This window comes from Poecilia reticulata, chromosome 7 (assembly GCF_904066995.2).
Source record: "Poecilia reticulata chromosome 7, P_reticulata-male-v2, whole genome shotgun sequence".
Taxonomy (NCBI): domain Eukaryota; kingdom Metazoa; phylum Chordata; class Actinopteri; order Cyprinodontiformes; family Poeciliidae; genus Poecilia; species Poecilia reticulata.
In genome coordinates, this window is record NC_088836.1 from 13,877,508 (window position 1) to 13,896,141 (window position 18,634).

The following is an 18,634-nucleotide window of genomic DNA, read 5'->3' on the forward strand; positions in this document are numbered from 1 at the left end:
AATTTACCTCCACTGAGTAGGACAGCTCCTCTTTGTTGCAGTCTTCATTGATCTTCTCAAATAGATCTTCACAAAGCTGCAACACAGAAATAGAAGATTGTTAATTCACATTGACTGAATTGGAAACAATAAACAGAAGGGACAAAAGAAAAAAAGCAAGTGAAAAAGGCAAACCATTTAACAACTTAATCAAATGATCTCAATGATTAATAAAAATGCGCAAAGAGAATATTCAAGAGAACACCTCTAATAATTCAGAAAAAATACTTTATTCTGTGTGAAACAATCTAAAACAACACAAACCATGGGAATGATTCCTTCCTGTCCCTCCTCCTGCTTGCCCATCATGGTGTAGGATTTGCCAGCTCCAGTCTGGCCGTAGGCAAAGATGCAGACGTTGTAGCCCTCGAAAGCATGCTCTAGCATTTCCTTTCCGATGTCGTTGTACACTTGGTTCTGTGCCGCAAAGCAGGGGTCTTCTGGCTGCAAGGTGGGAAATAAATCAATAGGATTTATTTCTATTGCTTGTTTAGGCTACTAATAGATATTAAAAATAAGTTTTCCAGCGATCTGTGCGTCTACTCGCCGTGGTGTGTGACCAGTAGGAGTAATCGAAGCTGAAGGTTTTTGCTGGTTCTTTGGGGGCTTTGGGGTTCAGGATAGCTGAGGAGGTGATGGAAAAATAAGGAAAAAGGTTAAAAACATCTGGGGTGGTATGATTCACCAATTACATCTTTGTTCATACAGCTTCAATTAAAACCTACAGTGAGAGAGTAACATTTATAATGAAACCAAAGAATAAATTACACATTCCCTTCTATGGCTTTTAAATGTCAACTAGCAAATTAAAATTAATAAAAAAAATTGTTGGTTTTAAAAATACTACCCGTTGCACACTTTTTTCTCTTTAATTAAAAATAAATAAAATCTGAATCAGCAAATCAGACCTAAAAAAAAAAAAAAACAACCAGAAATTTCTAATATGCATTTATCCACTGTTTATTTCATGGTTTGTTGCCAAACAGGCATTTTTGAATCCCAGCACCAGGCGTGATATATTTGAACCTAAAAGTCACGAGTCAGTGACACATTACATCTGCTTTTATCTTTTTTAGAGAACATGAAACGGTTCAAGTTTTCCCAGCCAGCGTGTCTTTATTCTCCAATTAAAGTTAAGCCAGAGTGAAATAACTAATAGATGTGAGTAAACCTGCTGTCGCAATAAGCAATGAATCACATGATGAATTAAAATGAGCTCCATTATTTCTATTTTGATGATTAATATATTTTGAAGCGGTGTCATAATAAATTTTAGTTATGATTTCAGTTGCATTTTATTTCAGTTTTATTTATTGTTTTCGGTTGTTGTGTTTTTATTTTGGATATTTAAAATGTCTTCCAGTTCCAGTGTTACATGGCCTTTACAAAATTAAAGTTTAATTGGTCTTTGAGAGGGAAAGCTTGCATTATAATGCCATTACACTACAGTGATTGTTATTAAACAATATTATCATGTGTCGCAATCATTTCTGGGACAATTTATTTGTTATCGTGACACACCTGGCTTTTAGTACCGACATGCTCAACTTCTTCTGCCACATTTCACCTGCTTCAAACGTACTGACACAGAGTTTCCACACAGCCCAGCCGGTCCCCGAGGCCACACACACATTTCTTGACGGGAAAGAATCTGCTACCATGTCTGGTATGTCGTCCCCCTCAACCACGCCGGTTGGTGCCCGCAGGACAAGAGTCCTAGCTTCAAGGCTGCGTGCTGTAAATGTAAATGTAAGGCTGCAGACGGAGTAGGATGCTGCTCTGTTTGCATGTACACACACTACAGCGGCCGAAAGCTTAGAGCGAATGTTTGCTCGTCTTTCATTTAAAAACACTGCAAGGGAGCCCAAACTATTATTACGAGCATTATACTAAATGTGTCCATGCTGCGTTTGTATTTGCAATCTTCCAGAAGAGGTGTGTAGTGCCAGCTCCAGGGCTGCAATTAGCGTTGTTGTATTTAATTGTGTCCCGAAGCTGATGAGCAAATTCAGGCCCCTTTGGCTCCTTCACATCAGGGTGCTTGAGAGGCTTTTTGCATCGAGATGTCGCCAGCAGAGTGGCTTACATGCTCAGAGGATTTCAGCGCACTTATCAATAATGCAGGAGAAGAGGAGGGACAGGGATTGCATATCGCCCTCCGTGGGTCACATCATGCTGACAGAAAAGCACTGCGCGTCCTCTGAGCTGCTTTGCATTTAATACGCGACGATTTCGTCCGCACCCGAAACGAGCTTTCTTTAAATAAAAATGATGCATTTGCTCCCGCGCTCTGCAAGCCTCAGGTTAAGGTGCTCGGTCGCCGCTTCCATATTGGGCCCTGGAAGAGGATACAGAGAGATGGGTGGCTAAATAAAGACCATTTTCACCTCTGACCTGCCTCCGGAGGGAAACTGGAGAGTTGGCGTGAAGAAATCAAGGGGGGGTTTGGGTTACCAACGCCCCTATTGCCCTTTCCTGGAACAATCTACAGTTGCTATTAATGAGCTGCCGTCCTTAGCTCGAGAGGCTGCATAGCAATATGAATGAAAGACACTGGGACGGAGGAGCTTTGGTGGCAGGTGGATGGGAAAATCTCAGCCTAGGGAATCAACAACTGCATTCCAGCAGGACAAAGCACTTTCTGAAATTCCTAAAGAGCATTTCTGGATCCATGTCAGAGGTATGGTGTTACTGTTTAGAATAAAAAGGTATTCAGTCATTCTTATGTAGCATTATCGCCACTTTTGATCACTCACAGTGCGTCATTGCGTCAATGTATCAGATGAGCAGCGTCTTATTAAAGAGGAAGATAGGAGGAGGATTTGATGCCACTGCACACAAAAGCAATAAAAATATCCTTTTGGACCAGAAACCAGCATATACCCTCTGATATTTTACAACTCATAACATATTTGGATGTCACAAACTGACTCAATGAGGAAACAAACCCAGCGGGTCTGCAGTAAACGCAGACACATTTCCACTTAAACTCCAGCAGGAGTTGCACTCCTCCATCTTGAGACGGAAGACGCATTTTTGCTGCCTCATAAACAACGTCATAAAATCTGTCCCTCTCAACCATGGCAACAGGTACAGGACCAGACTCCGGTTGCCATAACAACTTCAACTTGGCACGGACGGGGGGGAGAGGGAGGTCGGAGGATGCGGCACACTGCGTTCCCTTTTTTTTCTCTCCTCTCGAGCATTCCTCATCGCTGATCGTTGAGAATTGCTTTAAAATACAGATCTGTGAACAATGACGGTCAATTTAAGTATGGATTTTGGGCTTATGGCGGTTCCAACACAGGAAACATACAGAAAAGCCGGTTCTGAAAAGCTGAGGGATTTGTAACTTAAGACATTAAGCCACTTATAGCGTCGGATCCCATAAGTGATGATAACTTTCTCTACCCCGGGCTTTTTAAATAAATCACTGATACAAAAGGTGTGCCGGTGTAGCCGTTAATATCATCATATACTTCATATACAGTCAGAATTCGTCATTGATTTTTACTTGCTTTAAAGGATCCATATATAACTGAGACAATTTACTTAAAATTTACTGAAATGTTATGTGAAGAAAAGCTACTGAAGGCCAAAAAAGGCCATAAGAAAACGTATTTTCCCCCAATCAGACCTGCACTGCATCCATAGATCCTGTCCAAAATTAGGACTGGGATTATGCGAGCACACCACAGGAGCTCTCCATTTCAAAGCCAGGTAGGTAGCTGTTAACTAACCACATCCTGCCATCCAGAGAGCATCACTCAGCTGGTTATAGCTGGCAGACATTTTCTGCTACAGCATACAACATGGGGTCTCATAATCCAAGCAGGAAAGCTTAGAAGAAAAAAAAAAAAAAAACACAACACACCTCCCTAATTAGGCTGTTAGGAGGTCTCCAAGCACCAGATGGGGACTAAAAGCTTTCGCCTTTCACCTGAGACGGGCAGAGAGAGTCTAAAATGGCTGAACACATCAGCCTCTCTTTTCAAGCGAACCTCTAGGGAACTGCTAGCTGTTCGCTCAGGCTGATCAATGCCAATTTAGGATCGCAAGAAGGGGAGGGTGGCAGGAAGTGAACTCATATGTAGACTTTAAAAGGAAACAAAGAAATGCCCGGCTAAAAACAGTGCAGACAATCAAGAGGATTTACAATTCTGCAGAACTGAAAGAAAAGAAAAAACAAGCAAACACCAAGACGGCTGCATGAAATGAACGCACTCGGCAGCTCAACATGTTCGGCTCATGCGAGGAGTTTCAGAAAATGTTCTGCTCAATGAGATGTCTGTTGCTGAATACAAAGCTTCTTAGTCTGCTCTTACGCACCAGCTGATGTAGCGGTAATTCATTTGAGCATTTCATTTCCCATGGCAATCTTATTTCATTCAGAGTGAAGGGAGCCTGACTCCAGTTGCCTCAACGTTGGAGGAGGAAGTCAATACCGTCAACGTGTCTCCTGATGTCACGGGTACATTAAAAGGACAGGTCAGACCCCCAGATGGACAATCCTGTGGCAGAAATACTGTGTCTATTTAACCCAACATGCATGAAAGGAAGATGAAGTATTACCTCATTTAGATTTTCTCCTTCAACTCATTAAGAGAGAGGTAAAAACGGTACGATGAAAGAAAAACTTTCTAAAAACCTCAATACTTTTAACAGCCTTTAACCATTGAGGGAGAAAACAGTTCAAAGATTTTCATTTAGTGCAGGCTAGAGTTAAAACACAATCGCCTAATTAAAGCACTAGAACAAGATTTGAATAAAAGAGACATTTTTTGTCCTTCTATCATGGGTTAAGGATGAACATTTACTTCAACTCTGACTTTGTCCTGTAACTTCCCTGCTATCTCTGTGAATGACAAATGAGTCAGGGACAAACGTCTTGCAAACCCCACAAGAGCAACACAATCCTTCAGCAAGTAGCAACATGAGCATTTTATCCTGACACTGATTAAACCAGCAGAATACACACATGAATAATTATGTGAGTAATACTAACAAAGCTGCTGGTGACGTTTTACAGAGTTGTTCCTTTCTGCTCAGGAAGTTTCATTAATTGACCTTTGCCAGGGTGAGTTGTTAAGACATTTACTTGGCAACAAGCACAGCTGGCTGAAAGAAGATCAACACTTTCCCCTTGTGAATAAGGATGTCGCAAAAACATAGATCAATTAATTTCATTATGAATTAAAATGAACTCGGTAACTTAAATTTTATCCTATGAGAGGGTGAACTTCCATTATTATGCTGTTATCAATATATTAGATAACAGCGTATTGCAAACAATATTGAAAATGGTCTCAAACAGCAATATTATTGTTTATCACAATAATTTCTGGGACAATTTATGATTCAGTAAGATTTGTTTTCATGATTGCCCCACTTGTCCACAAGAAAGATTCACCTGTTTGGAAATAAGACTGAACAGTCGATGACGGTGTAAAAACTAAAGCAACTCAGGAAATGCTATTTTAAATCTACAGTTAGCAAGCTGTAGGCTGCATTGTAGAAGCAATCTTCTAAATAACATCAATTAAATTGTGTTACAAATTTGTTTTATTTATTCTCTGTAATAAAAATTAAACTGTTGGATTTTTACTCTGACTTGTTCACAAATGCCTGCGACCAGAGCTGCACAATGTCTCCTTGTTATATCAATCTGTGCCAACCACAGATGACAGTTTAAAACACAAAACTGAACACATGAATAAAATGGACTGTGAAGTCTCTGTAAACAGATTTGCAGTTAAAAAAACCCAATCAAAATGGAAATGATCAAGGTCTTTTTAATCGATTATTTGCTTATTGTGTCAGGCTTATTCACAACTGATATTGTTATCGCAATATTCAACATCTTCAAGAATATCATCTCCTTATATTGTGCAGCCTTAAATACATCTGCTGGATATCTGAGATAATTATCACCCGCTGAGCATTTATTATTTGTTAGCACATAAAAGAGTCACTCCCTTTGCTTTTCCTCACCATTTCCAGGTGATTCAGAAACAAGAATCCAGCAGCATATTAGAGCCGCATGCCGTTTCCCTATACATCTTCATAGTCTGCCTGCCTGCGTCACCGTTTCTGCATGAGCGCCGGAGCGAAACAGCTGCTGACATGAGGCCAAGCTGAACCACAGCAACGCTAATTTGGTTATTTAGTCTCCAACAGGAAGCACGAGGCTGGAACGAGGTGGATGCTGAGGCGACCACAGAAATGTTCTGCGCGCTTTCATTTGTGCTATGGCATACTGTCTGTGTGTGATGACCGTTACCAAGGCTGCAGCGCGGGTGACAGAGTTATCACTGGATGCGGGGCTAAAAGTAGTGTGTGAGCACTGCTTGGCACATCTGACAAACAGCTGAGCTTGCGGCAACCACAACACAAGCCGTACAACATCTCCAAAACAGAAAACGTGTCCCACTGATCGCATTGCGATTTCGCCGGAGGTCTAATAAATATTCCGTAAACGCAGGAAACTTTCCAGACAGGAGAGTTTATCTAGTCATCGGAAGAATGTTCATTACTAAATCGCTTGTGACAAGGTTTCTGCTCTCTAAAGCACACATTTGGTTCAAACAACAATCATCTGAGATACACCTGAAACTCTGAAGGAATGTACCAAAAGTTGAAAAAAAAAAACAACTCCAGTGTTAGAAGGCAGATCACATCATATTTCTCTTCTTACGGGGGAGAAAACAAAAGGTGAAAAAAAAAAAAAAAAAAAGAAGGACAGGAAGACACCAGGACAAAGAGTTGAATGCAGGGCAATGCAGCTGACAACGGGGTCTGCAGAAAACATTAGGTAATTTGTTATGACAAGGCTTTATGTGCCCGGTCCTCCTCTGTAACAATGACTCTTTTCACACTGCTGTCCTCCTCCCTCCCTTTGTTTAGAGAAAAAAGGTCCTCAAACTGGATAATTCGACTTTAAAGTGATGAAGTTCTATTAAATATAAACTCCTCAACAAAGACAAAGGGCTACACTTGTCTTAAAGCATAAGAATAACTTACTTATAATTGTGCCCAGGTCTAACTCGAGCAGGAGCTAAGAGCTAAAGGAAGCTAATGTTGAAGCGCAGTAGTCTGCAGACCTATAGCTCCTTTGTCCTGGAAGGTTTGGGTGCATCCTGCTCCAGATCTTCTGAATCAAATCAATAAAACTCGCTGACATGCCAACATCGGGTGTGTTGCATCCAGAAGTTGCAGGACGCCGGCCCTCCAGGACTTGGGAGTCGCTGACCTTTGCGTGGATCAGGATTCCCATTTAACTCCTACAACCTATCAAACCTAAAAGGATTGTGTCGGATGTTTAAGGCGACAGCAAGTAGGAGAGAGAGCAGGTTCGACACATTTGGCAACAGGTTTTCCCTCTACTTAATCAAGTGGAGTAAAAGCACAATCCTATAAGCTACTGACAGAAATTCAAAGCAGTAGCTGAAAGCATATCTAAGAACATAAATTTGCATTTAATCTTATTACCAAAAAAAAAAAAGAACTTTGATTTAGTCCCCGTCCCAGATCTACGGCAAACACAGACAAAAAAAAAAAGAAAGTGACACATACATGTAAATAAAGCGACTATAGACGGGGTCGCTCGCTGAACTAGAAAGCAGTGGAGGAGGTCACAGTGTTGGTCTTTACGCCAGCTGTTCCCGTTCTGCTCTGCTGTCTATTTATACAGCAGCAGATGGCAGTTAGTGCTTCGCATGCCGACAGACTGTCAGTGACAGGAAGGAATGGACAGATTTCAGCCGCCCAATCTTTCCGCTGAACTCCCGAGCCAAACCTTACATACACCGCTCCCTGATACCAAACTGGGGGCGCAAGCGCCTTTGATAGCAGCAGCTTAGACAGGCTCAGCGGCCGGGCTCAGAATAACAGCGACTGAAGGGGAGGTTTCTAGAAGAGAAAACACGCCAAGTCAGCAGAACTCCATTCAGAAGCAAAACAAACAGAACTTCAACAAAGAGACGGGACACAAGGCAGCCTGTCAGCTGATGTGTTGGGTTTAAAACCCAACAGGGGGAAATTTATTACCACAATGGCAAAATAAAAAAAAATAAAATAATAATAATAATTTTAAAAAACCTTCTTCTTTTTTTCCCGGTCAGCAAATGCACCAAATGCTATCATTTTACCATTTTGCAGCAATAATCTTTGGTGCTGATGAGGTCAAGTTCAATGCTCAATGTTAGTTACAGCATTTGTTAAGTTTGAAATACATTCCTTTAAAAGGAAAACTAGTTTTTACACCTTGTTGACAAAGAGTGGCAACAGGCAGGATAAACACGGCACAGAAATCCTGTTCTGCTTGATTTCAACTTGATTTTGAAGACGCAGAGCTTGGAAATGTTATAAAGACTTCAGGAAATCCAAGAATTTATTCCAGAGGGAAAAGCTCGCTGCTGAGAATATATCCTAAACCCAGATCAAAACGTCAACGGTCATTATGTACCGTTTTAAAATACTAATAAGGTCCTGTTTTTACAGATTCTCCCATGCCACACAGTGTGACATCCCCTCTGCTCCCAGTAAATATAGAATGCCATTTGAGAATCTGGTACAAGAGTTATTGTTCAGGAGTCAGGATCAGCAGTCTGACGAGAGCATCTCTAACCAGGAGAGCACTTTCTACTTCATGAATGATGCCTCAAAGGTCGAAAGATATTTCTCAACACATCCTGTGTCGTGGAAAACATTCAGAATAGCCTCTTAATTTCTCTTTTGGGAAGTGAGATTGCAAATCTGACACAACGAAACAAAAAGTTTTGTAAAGGAAGCAGTTCTTTCACAATGTTTTATTTATTTTTTCTGTAAGCAGATGCTTCTGTGCTCCATACTCATAAAAATTGAAATTGTGCCTTCCAAATATCCATTCATTTTTGATCATCAGTAAATTCAAAAGGAATCAATTGCCCTAAATCTCTCAACATGACAGAGGAGTTTCTCAATTTGCCTGAAAACAGCATGGGGATTATCATATGATCCGGGCACAGCAGCTGAGTGGGAACAACAGTGTAAACCAGGCGAGGCGGTGCAGGCGGGGGGAAACACACACACAGCCCCGTGCATTCATGGCACACAACAGGCGCCCATTTTACAGAGCGGTGACCTGGATTTCCTCAACCAGCATCCCCTCAGCAACTCAACTCTCACTTTAAATGCTTTCTGCCTTTATATAATCTTGACATCATGAACACGAAGGAGACAGAGAAATCTTTCAGAATCAACTTTACTTTGATCCTTATCTAAAGTAAGAGAGAGATTTTTCATATAGATTTTATTGTGCATTTATGCATGTTTGAACATAAAAATCAGCTTCACACTGCTGCCTTTACCCTTGTGTTTAGAAATGGGGTCCAACCAACCACACACGCATAAAATTGTATCATTTGCCACAGTCCTCTACGTTTGCCTCAGTCCTCGCACGCACAAGGGTTAATACATCTGCAAAATTATTATGGTTACAAAAAATAACTTTGTTCACACACAAATAATCCAAGATGAGCTTCTTGGGCACCAACAAGCTAGCCGTGCTACGACTGCAAAACTGGGAAGCTCGTTTCTGAATGCAACCCTTAGAATCTGGGAGAAAAAACAACAATACATTCTGGAGTGAGAACAGTGAAAAAGAAGGCACAAAAACCCCGTGCTCTTAAAATGTGGGAAAGTTCAGCCTTTTGAACGGAGCCGAGGCAGCGAACCAAGCAAAGGTAAAAGAATCAAAGAGGGCGCATAGTATCAGGAAAAACAAACATGCCTTTATCTGCTTCATCATCAAGGCATGGATGAACGAATGCAGGCTGGAGAGAACAGAAAAGAGAAAAACCCTGCCGGCTGTGGTGTGGAGAAGACGTTGGCGATGGTGGATTTGACTAACTTCAATGAAACATAATCTACATCCAGCTGGACACGCCCAGGAAGAACAACCGCTTCTTCACTTTCAGTGCCACATTGATACAGTACAGAGTCGAAACATTGGTGTTTACATTCTTATCCGTCATGCAATACCCTCAGGGAGCCAGCAAGTCCAAACACACAGGCAGACTCATAAAGGTCCATCTGCAGTGATAAGAAGAACAAAAGACGCTGCGAGTGCCGATATGCCAGGACTCTCATCTCAGCATCCCTGAGTCACTCAAACCTGAATGAGACCGTCTGAGTCCAGCCTAAATAAAAGCAGCTTCTGTTATCAATGATTCACTTTTTTCTACTGAAAGCTCACAAAAGTTATTCTACGCACCAAGCATTTTTAATCCCGTGTCGTTCATGTCAGAGCAATCTGCTACAACAGTAAACCTTAGCGTGGTTATGTGATGCTGCCTCAAGCTGCGCCGCACGTGAACGGCGCCCGCGCTCGACTTGCACCGTCTCCGCTGCCGAGGATGCCATTAACTACCCCCACTCGCTCGCTCAAGAGTTAGCTCATCTGATATCCAATATTTCCTCTGAAAAGCTCTCTCCAATTGCACCGAGCTCATTTGCAAGCTGCTGGAACAAAATGTGAGCTGTAAAGAAAAAGACAAAAAAAAAAAAAAAGGAAAGGACTGGACTGAACTGAACTGAGCAAGTCAATGCAGAGAATTGGTGTTCTCACACACTGCAGCTATTTGGCACCTTTACTCACTTTGTCCTTTTGTAAGAATTACAGAACAAACCTTTACTGAGCACACAGCTTGTTCTGCTTTTTCTCATTATTAGTTGTACTTCTTCTATTTGTTGTCTTATTGCAACAAATACTTGTTACAGACTTCAGAGCCTGGACAAACCACAAGCTACAAAAACTGACCATTTTAAACACATATGGTTACTCAACCGAGGCAGATCCATGAGGCGCAGCGCAGTCGACGATTACGTAGCTGCTTCAGTATTTGAAGAAACTGATCACTTTGCTCTTCTGACCTCGGCCACGTCGAGTGCATTCCAGTCTGTGGGATTCCTCTCGCGGCTTTTTACTGCCTTGTTGTCAGTTCTCATTCATTTCCAAACACTTATTAATAAAAAAATGATTTAGTACTAATTATCAAAGCCCCAATGGCTCAGTGGAAAGTTTTAGTGCAGCTTTAAGCAATGCCGATTTGTAATTTGAAAATTAATTACTGAATAAATCATAGACGTTTTGTTTAAAGAGTAGATTACTTTAAATTATTTTTAAGCACAGCGACTGAATTTCTAATAATCGGAGACATAACAATGTTTACTCCACCCCAAACATTTGGAGAAAAAAGGTAAGAAATCTCTTCAATCCTCATTTGAAGCTAAAGATCCAAAGAGAAACTGGAGCTACATAGCTGGATTATTCAATGTTTTATGTGGAACGAATGTAGACTCTTCTAATCGGCATAAAATCTGTTCAGATTTAAAGACAGCTTCTTTAATTTATCAATATATTGATAAAAGCTGAAATCAGCTTTTAAAAGAGAAAACTTTTTAGGCGTTTCTGTTTATTCAGGCTGCAAGAGTGCAAGAGAAAGCTAAACGTTCAACAAACGACAGGACGGTGAGTGTAGACAGCATTTTGGGAATTTCAGCGTTAAAGTAGGGATAAATATTCTCTAAGGAATGAACTGTTTATTGAAAATAGTCCTTAAAATTAAAATTCCTGAAGAGAAACTGGAATTGGCTAAAATTAGCATTAGCGAGTCAAATCTGTACAAAACCAAAGATCGCAAACTAGCCTCAAAATTCTGTTTGTTGCCATCTCTGTGTAAAACTGATAACAATAACCCAACATATTTACCATCAACATAATCCATTTTGACACAATGTCCAATTTAGCCTTTAAAAAGCACAGGTAAACCTAGAATATTTGTGAGAAGTCACGGCATCGCTACAAATAATCAAAGTTGAGAAATGCAGCTCTCCAGTGGGAGAGTATATCCAGGGAAACCCACATGGGTCAGAAGGATTACGGCGGCAGGGCGTGGCGGCCCGAGGCAAGTCTGGTGGATTATTGGTCCTAATTGGGTCAATTGTACATGTGTGAACAGGATTCATCGCACCAACGTTTATCCCTCAAACAAATATCTCCCTGAACGTCCCACTAGTATTCCTTTCAATGTCAATACCTCATAAATAGCAGATAATAAAGTCATTTCTGCTGCCTGTTCATATGCGTTAACAGACAGCAGAGCAGAGCTCGTTTACTCCCGGTGGGGATTTTCTAATGTCACCAACCACTTAGCTCTGACTGAGAGGACACTCGGCAGAACTATATCTGAAAGGTGAAGGTTTAATTGATGTGGAGACCTTTTGGTTGCTTTATCCGCTTGTCACTTTATTTATACTTCAACACTGGGCATAATACTGAACAGCATTCAGTTCGTGAACATGTGAAAAAGGCTTCGCCGTTCATCTGATCTGAAAGACGAACGAGTCGTGGATCTGTAATCAGAAGATTTTTTAGAACCAACATAGTTTACATAACAAGATGGAGACGAGCGTGAACATCATGAACTGAATGAATGAATGCTGTGGACGTGGTGGAACTATTTAACATTTGAAACACCGATGCAGATCACTATAACATCTCTCCTTTATAACCACATTAGCTCTGGTATGTTTCAGGGCCATTACTGAAAGAGGGCCTTTGCTTATTTCCAGGCTGGCTGCAGAGGCCGCGCACGCTGGATAATCAATTTGCTGCTCCTCTGCATGCACCCAATCCCTGACAACCCTCTGTGCATTGTGAAAAGACGGGGGGGGAGACGGCTCATCCTGCTCTTCTTGCCCCCCAGCTCTCTCTTGCTCTGTGCTGTCGACACAAGCACACGGATGGACACATATGCCCTTGAGCAACCACAATAGGGGGAGTGTCATGGCCCCTCGCAAACATCTGCCAAACACCTACATGCTGACCAAGCAACTCGATGAAAACTGCCAGTCCCGTTTAAGCCCAGAAAACCCTTGGAAAATAGCATGAAAATGCATGCTAAAAGCAGCGTTTGGTTAGTTCTAACAAAATATTGAGCTAAATTATACAAAACACAAGGTACAAATTGCTTAAGCATGTTTTATTGCATTGAGCAGCTATGACTCAAGAATTACCTCACAATAATGTGATTTATTTTTTAGTCAAGCACAAAATCAACCAGCCAGTGATTAAAGTCAGAGTTTTTTCGCATGGTGCTGTTCAATGATCCAGAGGTCAAGACCAAGAAATACAGTTTTTCCTCTCCATCCTTTAAATGTATCAAATTAGAGTTTCCTTTAGACGTCAATTAAGGCTGAAAACAAAATCTGTCGGTCAGATCCAAAATATCAGAATCAGCCAGTAAAAAAAAAAAGACAGATTTTCGCCTGCACTTCTGATGATATTTGGGTGTTTCACACACTACAGACGGAGAAGCACAGAGGAATCGGGTGCTGACCAGCATCATCCAATTAACAGATTGATCAGTCCTGACCAATGACCGGATGGTTGAAACTTCAAGAACTTAATTCCAAAGAATTTATTTTAAAAGGCAAATCATTTTTCCTCTTCAAGTCAAGATTTGTCAGAAATTCATTTGGATTCAAAGAGAGAGTGAGATGTTAAACAGATAACAGAAAGGGTGAATGAAAAAGACTGGAAATAGACATCATAAAATAAACTATTTAATCATTCTGCACTGACAGTGTTTTCTTCTTCAAAATCGCATAAAGTTCATATTGGTTTATCTGTCATGTGATCAGTCATGAGGAGGTTTTTGTTTCACATCTAATTGGAAACTATTCAGATAAGTCACGTCCATGAGATAAGAAAATAAGACAAGGCAATGTTATGAAAACACGAAGAGAAAACAAAAAAAGTATTTCCTGGAGTCTCAAACAGGCCATTATGAATTTGAGACTAAAAGCACGCTTGTCGACTCTGCTAAATACGACAAGTCAGGATGTTTGAGGCGATCCGCTAGAGCAGAAAGGTAGTGTACATCAAATCACCGTAAATGTAATAACCCCTACATGTCTGACCCAGTAGGTGCAGTTAAAACTCTCAGCATCCTAATAGGACAGCGTTCTCAGCATACCATCTGCAATGAAGACCTGATGAAAGAAGAGCATGGCTCCCTGCCAGCCTCTCTCTCTGCTCTGCAATCTGGCCATGTGATGAGGAGGTAGAGCAGGCGGTGCTGCAGCCTACTCCTCTCCCTTACTTCCACGCTCGCTGACTAACCCCCACCTTGAAAAACGCTGCATATGCCACTGCAGTTCTGCCAGAAACCACAAGTTTCCCCTCCAGCTACTTTTTGGGTGACATTGGAATGATGAAAACCCGAGGATATGGAGTAAAAAATAAAAAAAAAGAGGATTTAAAAAATCCTCTTTTTGGTAGACTGCGAGAGATAAAGAGCAAGTGAGGCACATCTAGGAGGGACACTTGATCTTATAGAAGATTCATACAAGCTTAGACTAATGAGGCTGATAAGACTGACAGGAGAAGAGCTGAGGAAAGCCAGAGAGACTGCAAGAAAAACAAGTTTCCTCCGTCAGACGTCGTGTTACTGGGTCATTAGCTGGTTCTGTTAGCGTCAGGGGGGGACTGAGTTAATCATCGGACCGAAGCAGGACATACAGCGCTGTCATGACTAAGGAGGCAGCTAATACTTCACAGCACCTGATGACTCACGGTCACTAATAAGCAGGCTGATCACATGACTTTTAAAAAGAACATTCTTTTAAGACACACTTTATGTCCACAAGGACGCCTCAGTTAAAATATTTCAGTATGTGACCTATTCAATTAAAACTATTTTAATTTGCAGCCTCTCGATCTGGCATGAGTTATTTTTATTAGCCACTGATAGAAGCCTTGTGGCTTGTTTCAACCCGTCTTCTTCATGTTTAAAAGTCCTGTGGCCTAGAGGTCTATAAAAGAATCAAAACTTTGGCTTCAGTACATCACAACCTTACTTACTCATCTCTTGAACATGTTGTTAAAGGGGATGAGAAAAAACTACAACAAAAGGGCATTACAAGTTAATAATAACTAGAAATTCAGAGATGGCTTTTCCTCGCAATACAGATTTCCATTTTATTTGATGTCTGATTTGCAAATTTTAGATTGCACCGATTCAGGGCTTTTTAAATTTATTTTAAAAGAACCCACACAAAAAATGAAAATGCACTTTGAGTTTCTTAACTAACTTTTGTCGACTGAATGTTGCATCCCTAGTAAATATGTCAATAAATCACTTTGGTTTTCCGGAAAAATGGCAGAGAGGAAAAAAAAAAAAAAAGAAAACCACGTGAAGTAAAAAGTTCACCAAGTGAATGAATAACTTTAATCTATAACATTTTATTTGCATCTAGAAGGTGCAACACAAACAGTAAGTGCATGCCCAGAGATAGTGCAATCATAAACTACAGAGCCACAACAATGGATGTGATTAAGCCCCGATGAACTGGGCGGTGATTGCAGGTCAGTCTTTAAAGTGACCTCTGGGTTTCACCCCCATCAGGAACCAACTGTGGATTTCTCCCACAGACTCCTCAGGCATGTAGGCCCCAATCAGAGGGGGAGGGATTCCCCTCTGCAAGCCTTTTATTCCCTTTCAGTCTGTTTTGCCTTAACCGTCCACCATTCAGTTTGCTCATTCTCCGGCTCTTTGCAAAAGACCTCCAGAAGAAAACTGCACTTGGGAGGACGTGCAGACAAACCTGCATAAACTCAAAGACGTGGTTTGTGAGGATGCTCTCATGTGTGTGTCAGTAGATTACTTACTTGTAGTGTTGCCTTGCATCTGAATGATGCATTTTGACTCCTTGCTCGTTTCCCTGGAGTTGAAGGGTCGGACTCGAACAGCAACTTTTACAGACGCCCCAGACATTCTTGCTGCTCAGGTCGGACTCCCAAGTAAGACTGCTTTTATATTCCTCCTGAAGAAAACACACAAAAAACAGCATAAGTGCATCTGTGTAATCAAAAGTATTTTACCAAAATGCTAAACAGAATCCACTTAATGCATAGATCCTATATTAGCCCTATAGGCACATAAGAATAACATCTAGGACGTATTATTTATCTGTCAGTTGTGACATGTAACAGTTTTCCTTTTTTTTTCTGTGTAGAGTCAGTAGTCAGTCTGCAGGGTTTATTGCTAAAACTTTAGTGCCCACAAACAACAACAACAAACAATCTATGTTTAACTTATTTGAAGATGAGTACATTTTCTTTTTTCCCCAAATCAGCCAAATAATCTATTAGGTCATGTTTTAAGATAACTGTACACAAATGTCCAGATTCATCAGTTCTTTTTATAATGTTTATTGATAAAAAAAAAAAAAAGAAATCTAAGATGAACATCCTGTAAGTTTGAAGCAGAATCTTCTTTACTGCTGTTTTTAATGGTAAAAATACATTCCACAGTAAAGAGCATTTGATTGAATCGAAGAACTGTAACAAGTTAAGAAACCACATTTACACCGACTACGGAAAAAGACAACATTAGTCAGGGATTATTAAGCATTTCATGGCAATACCTATAATAAAATTTTTGAATTAAGCAATTTCTTGTTATTTTTGAGCCCGACTGTTCTATTTTCCAACTTACAAATAGTTATTACATCTTTAGGGATGTTCTCCCCCCTCTAACATGCAAAAGTGGACACCCAAATATAATTGTTTTTAATGGGCCTCATTCAATCTTAGGTCGCCCCTGTATCTATGAGTTTACTAGATTACAACCCGGGTTTCGTTCTGTTGCCTTTTAGCCCATTTCAGCCCTAGATTCCCAAATGGTCCCTTGTTTTTTCCATATTCTAGCAGTCAGCCATACTTGCTTGAAGCATACGCCCATGAAATTCTATCTCCCCCCTTTTTCTTGCTGAGGGCTACCGCGGGACAACGAGCCAGGCGGCCCCGTCTCGTCTGCTGCATGCGACTCTGCATTGGTGCAAATGAAGAGCGTCCATTTCTAATACTTGGAAATTAAATTCGCCGATGTTAAGAAGTGGGCTAATCCTCGTCTGCTGAATGTTGTGGGAAGAAGAGTTAAGGCTCCCATTAGCAGCGTAGGCTGGGACGCACTGTTCACGTTTTATTCAGCAGGAAAGGTTAAAAGCATTTTTAATGGCTACGACAACTGGAGTTTTAAACCATAATTGTAATATGTGTTCATTTGAACACTGCTAAGACATGCCGACAGGTTTGTGGTTGGGGTTTCTATCAGCATTAAGCGCTATCAGCTAACCAACTGTGCATAAACGTAACCCCTTTGAACTATCAACATCATTTACTTTGCTTATTTCATATAAAATAAAAGTATGCGAACATTCCGTGACATAAATATGTAACAGACACGCAGCTCTATGACTAATGTTGGCACCAACAGACAGCTGCTCGCCAGCAGAAATTAATCTGACATAACAACCATTAAGGTTATACATATAATGCATGTTCCCAGTCCGATCGTTCATACTCACGTTTGACGACTCTATCCAAGGCGGCACCACCGGACAGTGGGGAGAAATAACGTTAGCTTGCGGGCGTCAGGATGTGTTGTTGGTGTTTTTTAATCAGAATCTGCACACACGTAAACTGCTACCATGTCCTCTTCCGTGGAAAACACCCATTATAGCGGTATCCTCCGCCGTATGGATATGTAAAGTACAAAATGTGAACAAGGTGACTCGGTGAAATAGCTTGTTTTTTTTCCCCCGTAGCGACAGAAAAAAAGCGGCCGCCCGTCTGCGCCCGAGCGAAAATGGAAATCGATGGATCGCCTTGATTTACCGAAGAGATTACGTCAACTCCCCTTCAGCGTGCTGACTGACAGGCCAACGGACCAATCAGCGCAGAGAAGTGGGTGACTAAGGCATCAAGGAGCCAATGAAATCGGAAATCTGTGGTGTGGGTGGAGCCTCTCTCTCCATTTTTCTACCGTGACGCCACACTGCAGGATTTCTACCCCACCTCTCCCCAGCGCCGCTGTCACTGTGTCGCTAGGGTCACCGCAAACCAGCGCCGCCTAGCGAGGATTTGAATGAATATTTTTTAATGATAAAAGATGCGTCCTGCAAAACTATTTTTATTAACAATAAAGGAAACAAAAATGGCGGTTTATGGTGCAGTCCCTTTGTATGTTTTTATGTAATATCTGAATTAATATCTACAACGGAAAAGCACCAGCGGCACAAGGGTTTTTGAATTAAAATAATTTTTTAGTACACTATACACTTTGTATTCTTAAATTGGCCACATAGTATTCATCAATTTTATAATTATGAAAAGGGCTTTCTCAGCTGAATTTGTTTTACAAAATAAAGTTTTTTTTCTTTGTAACAGATAATTTGGTTCTTGAATCTTAAAATAGAGTAAAAATATTTATTTTCCTTAGTATTTATAAACAATTTTACTGAGTACATGTAACTGGAAATGCTTTGGCCAACATCAGACAGATGAGTCTGCATATTTCATTCAGTAAGAATGAAATACACGTGTGAGGTTTCTGAAGCTTATTTTAAGCCTCGGAAACAAGAACAATGCAGCTTAGTGTATTTATATTTTATGGAAATTTCTGTGCTCAGAAATGCTCATGGTAAATTTATCTAATTTCAAACTACACCAAAAAACACCTTTGCTATTATTGAACCCCTGCCTTTAATT

At 40.8% G+C, this 18,634-nt stretch overlaps 1 protein-coding gene across 30 annotated transcripts in view; it reads right to left on the reverse strand.

Annotated features, from left to right (window-relative positions):
* Positions 1 to 17,773, reverse strand: part of kif1b (kinesin family member 1B) — a 67,741-nt gene extending 49,968 nt beyond the window's left edge. For 13 of the 30 annotated variants that reach the window (XM_081608924.1, XM_081608925.1, XM_081608919.1 and 10 more), the window contains exons 1-5: positions 17,452 to 17,763; positions 15,752 to 15,906; positions 587 to 663; positions 304 to 483; positions 8 to 76 (exon numbers count right to left, since the gene is read on the reverse strand). In XM_081608924.1, coding sequence (XP_081465050.1) covers positions 8 to 76; positions 304 to 483; positions 587 to 663; positions 15,752 to 15,857 — 432 coding nt within the window. In that variant the 5' untranslated portion in view covers positions 15,858 to 15,906; positions 17,452 to 17,763. Of the gene's footprint in view, positions 1 to 7; positions 77 to 303; positions 484 to 586; positions 664 to 15,751; positions 15,907 to 17,451 lie in introns of all 30 variants that reach the window. The other 17 variants (XM_081608927.1, XM_081608933.1, XM_081608936.1 and 14 more) reach the window with 4 other exon arrangements.
* Positions 17,774 to 18,634: the final 861 nt, after the last annotated feature.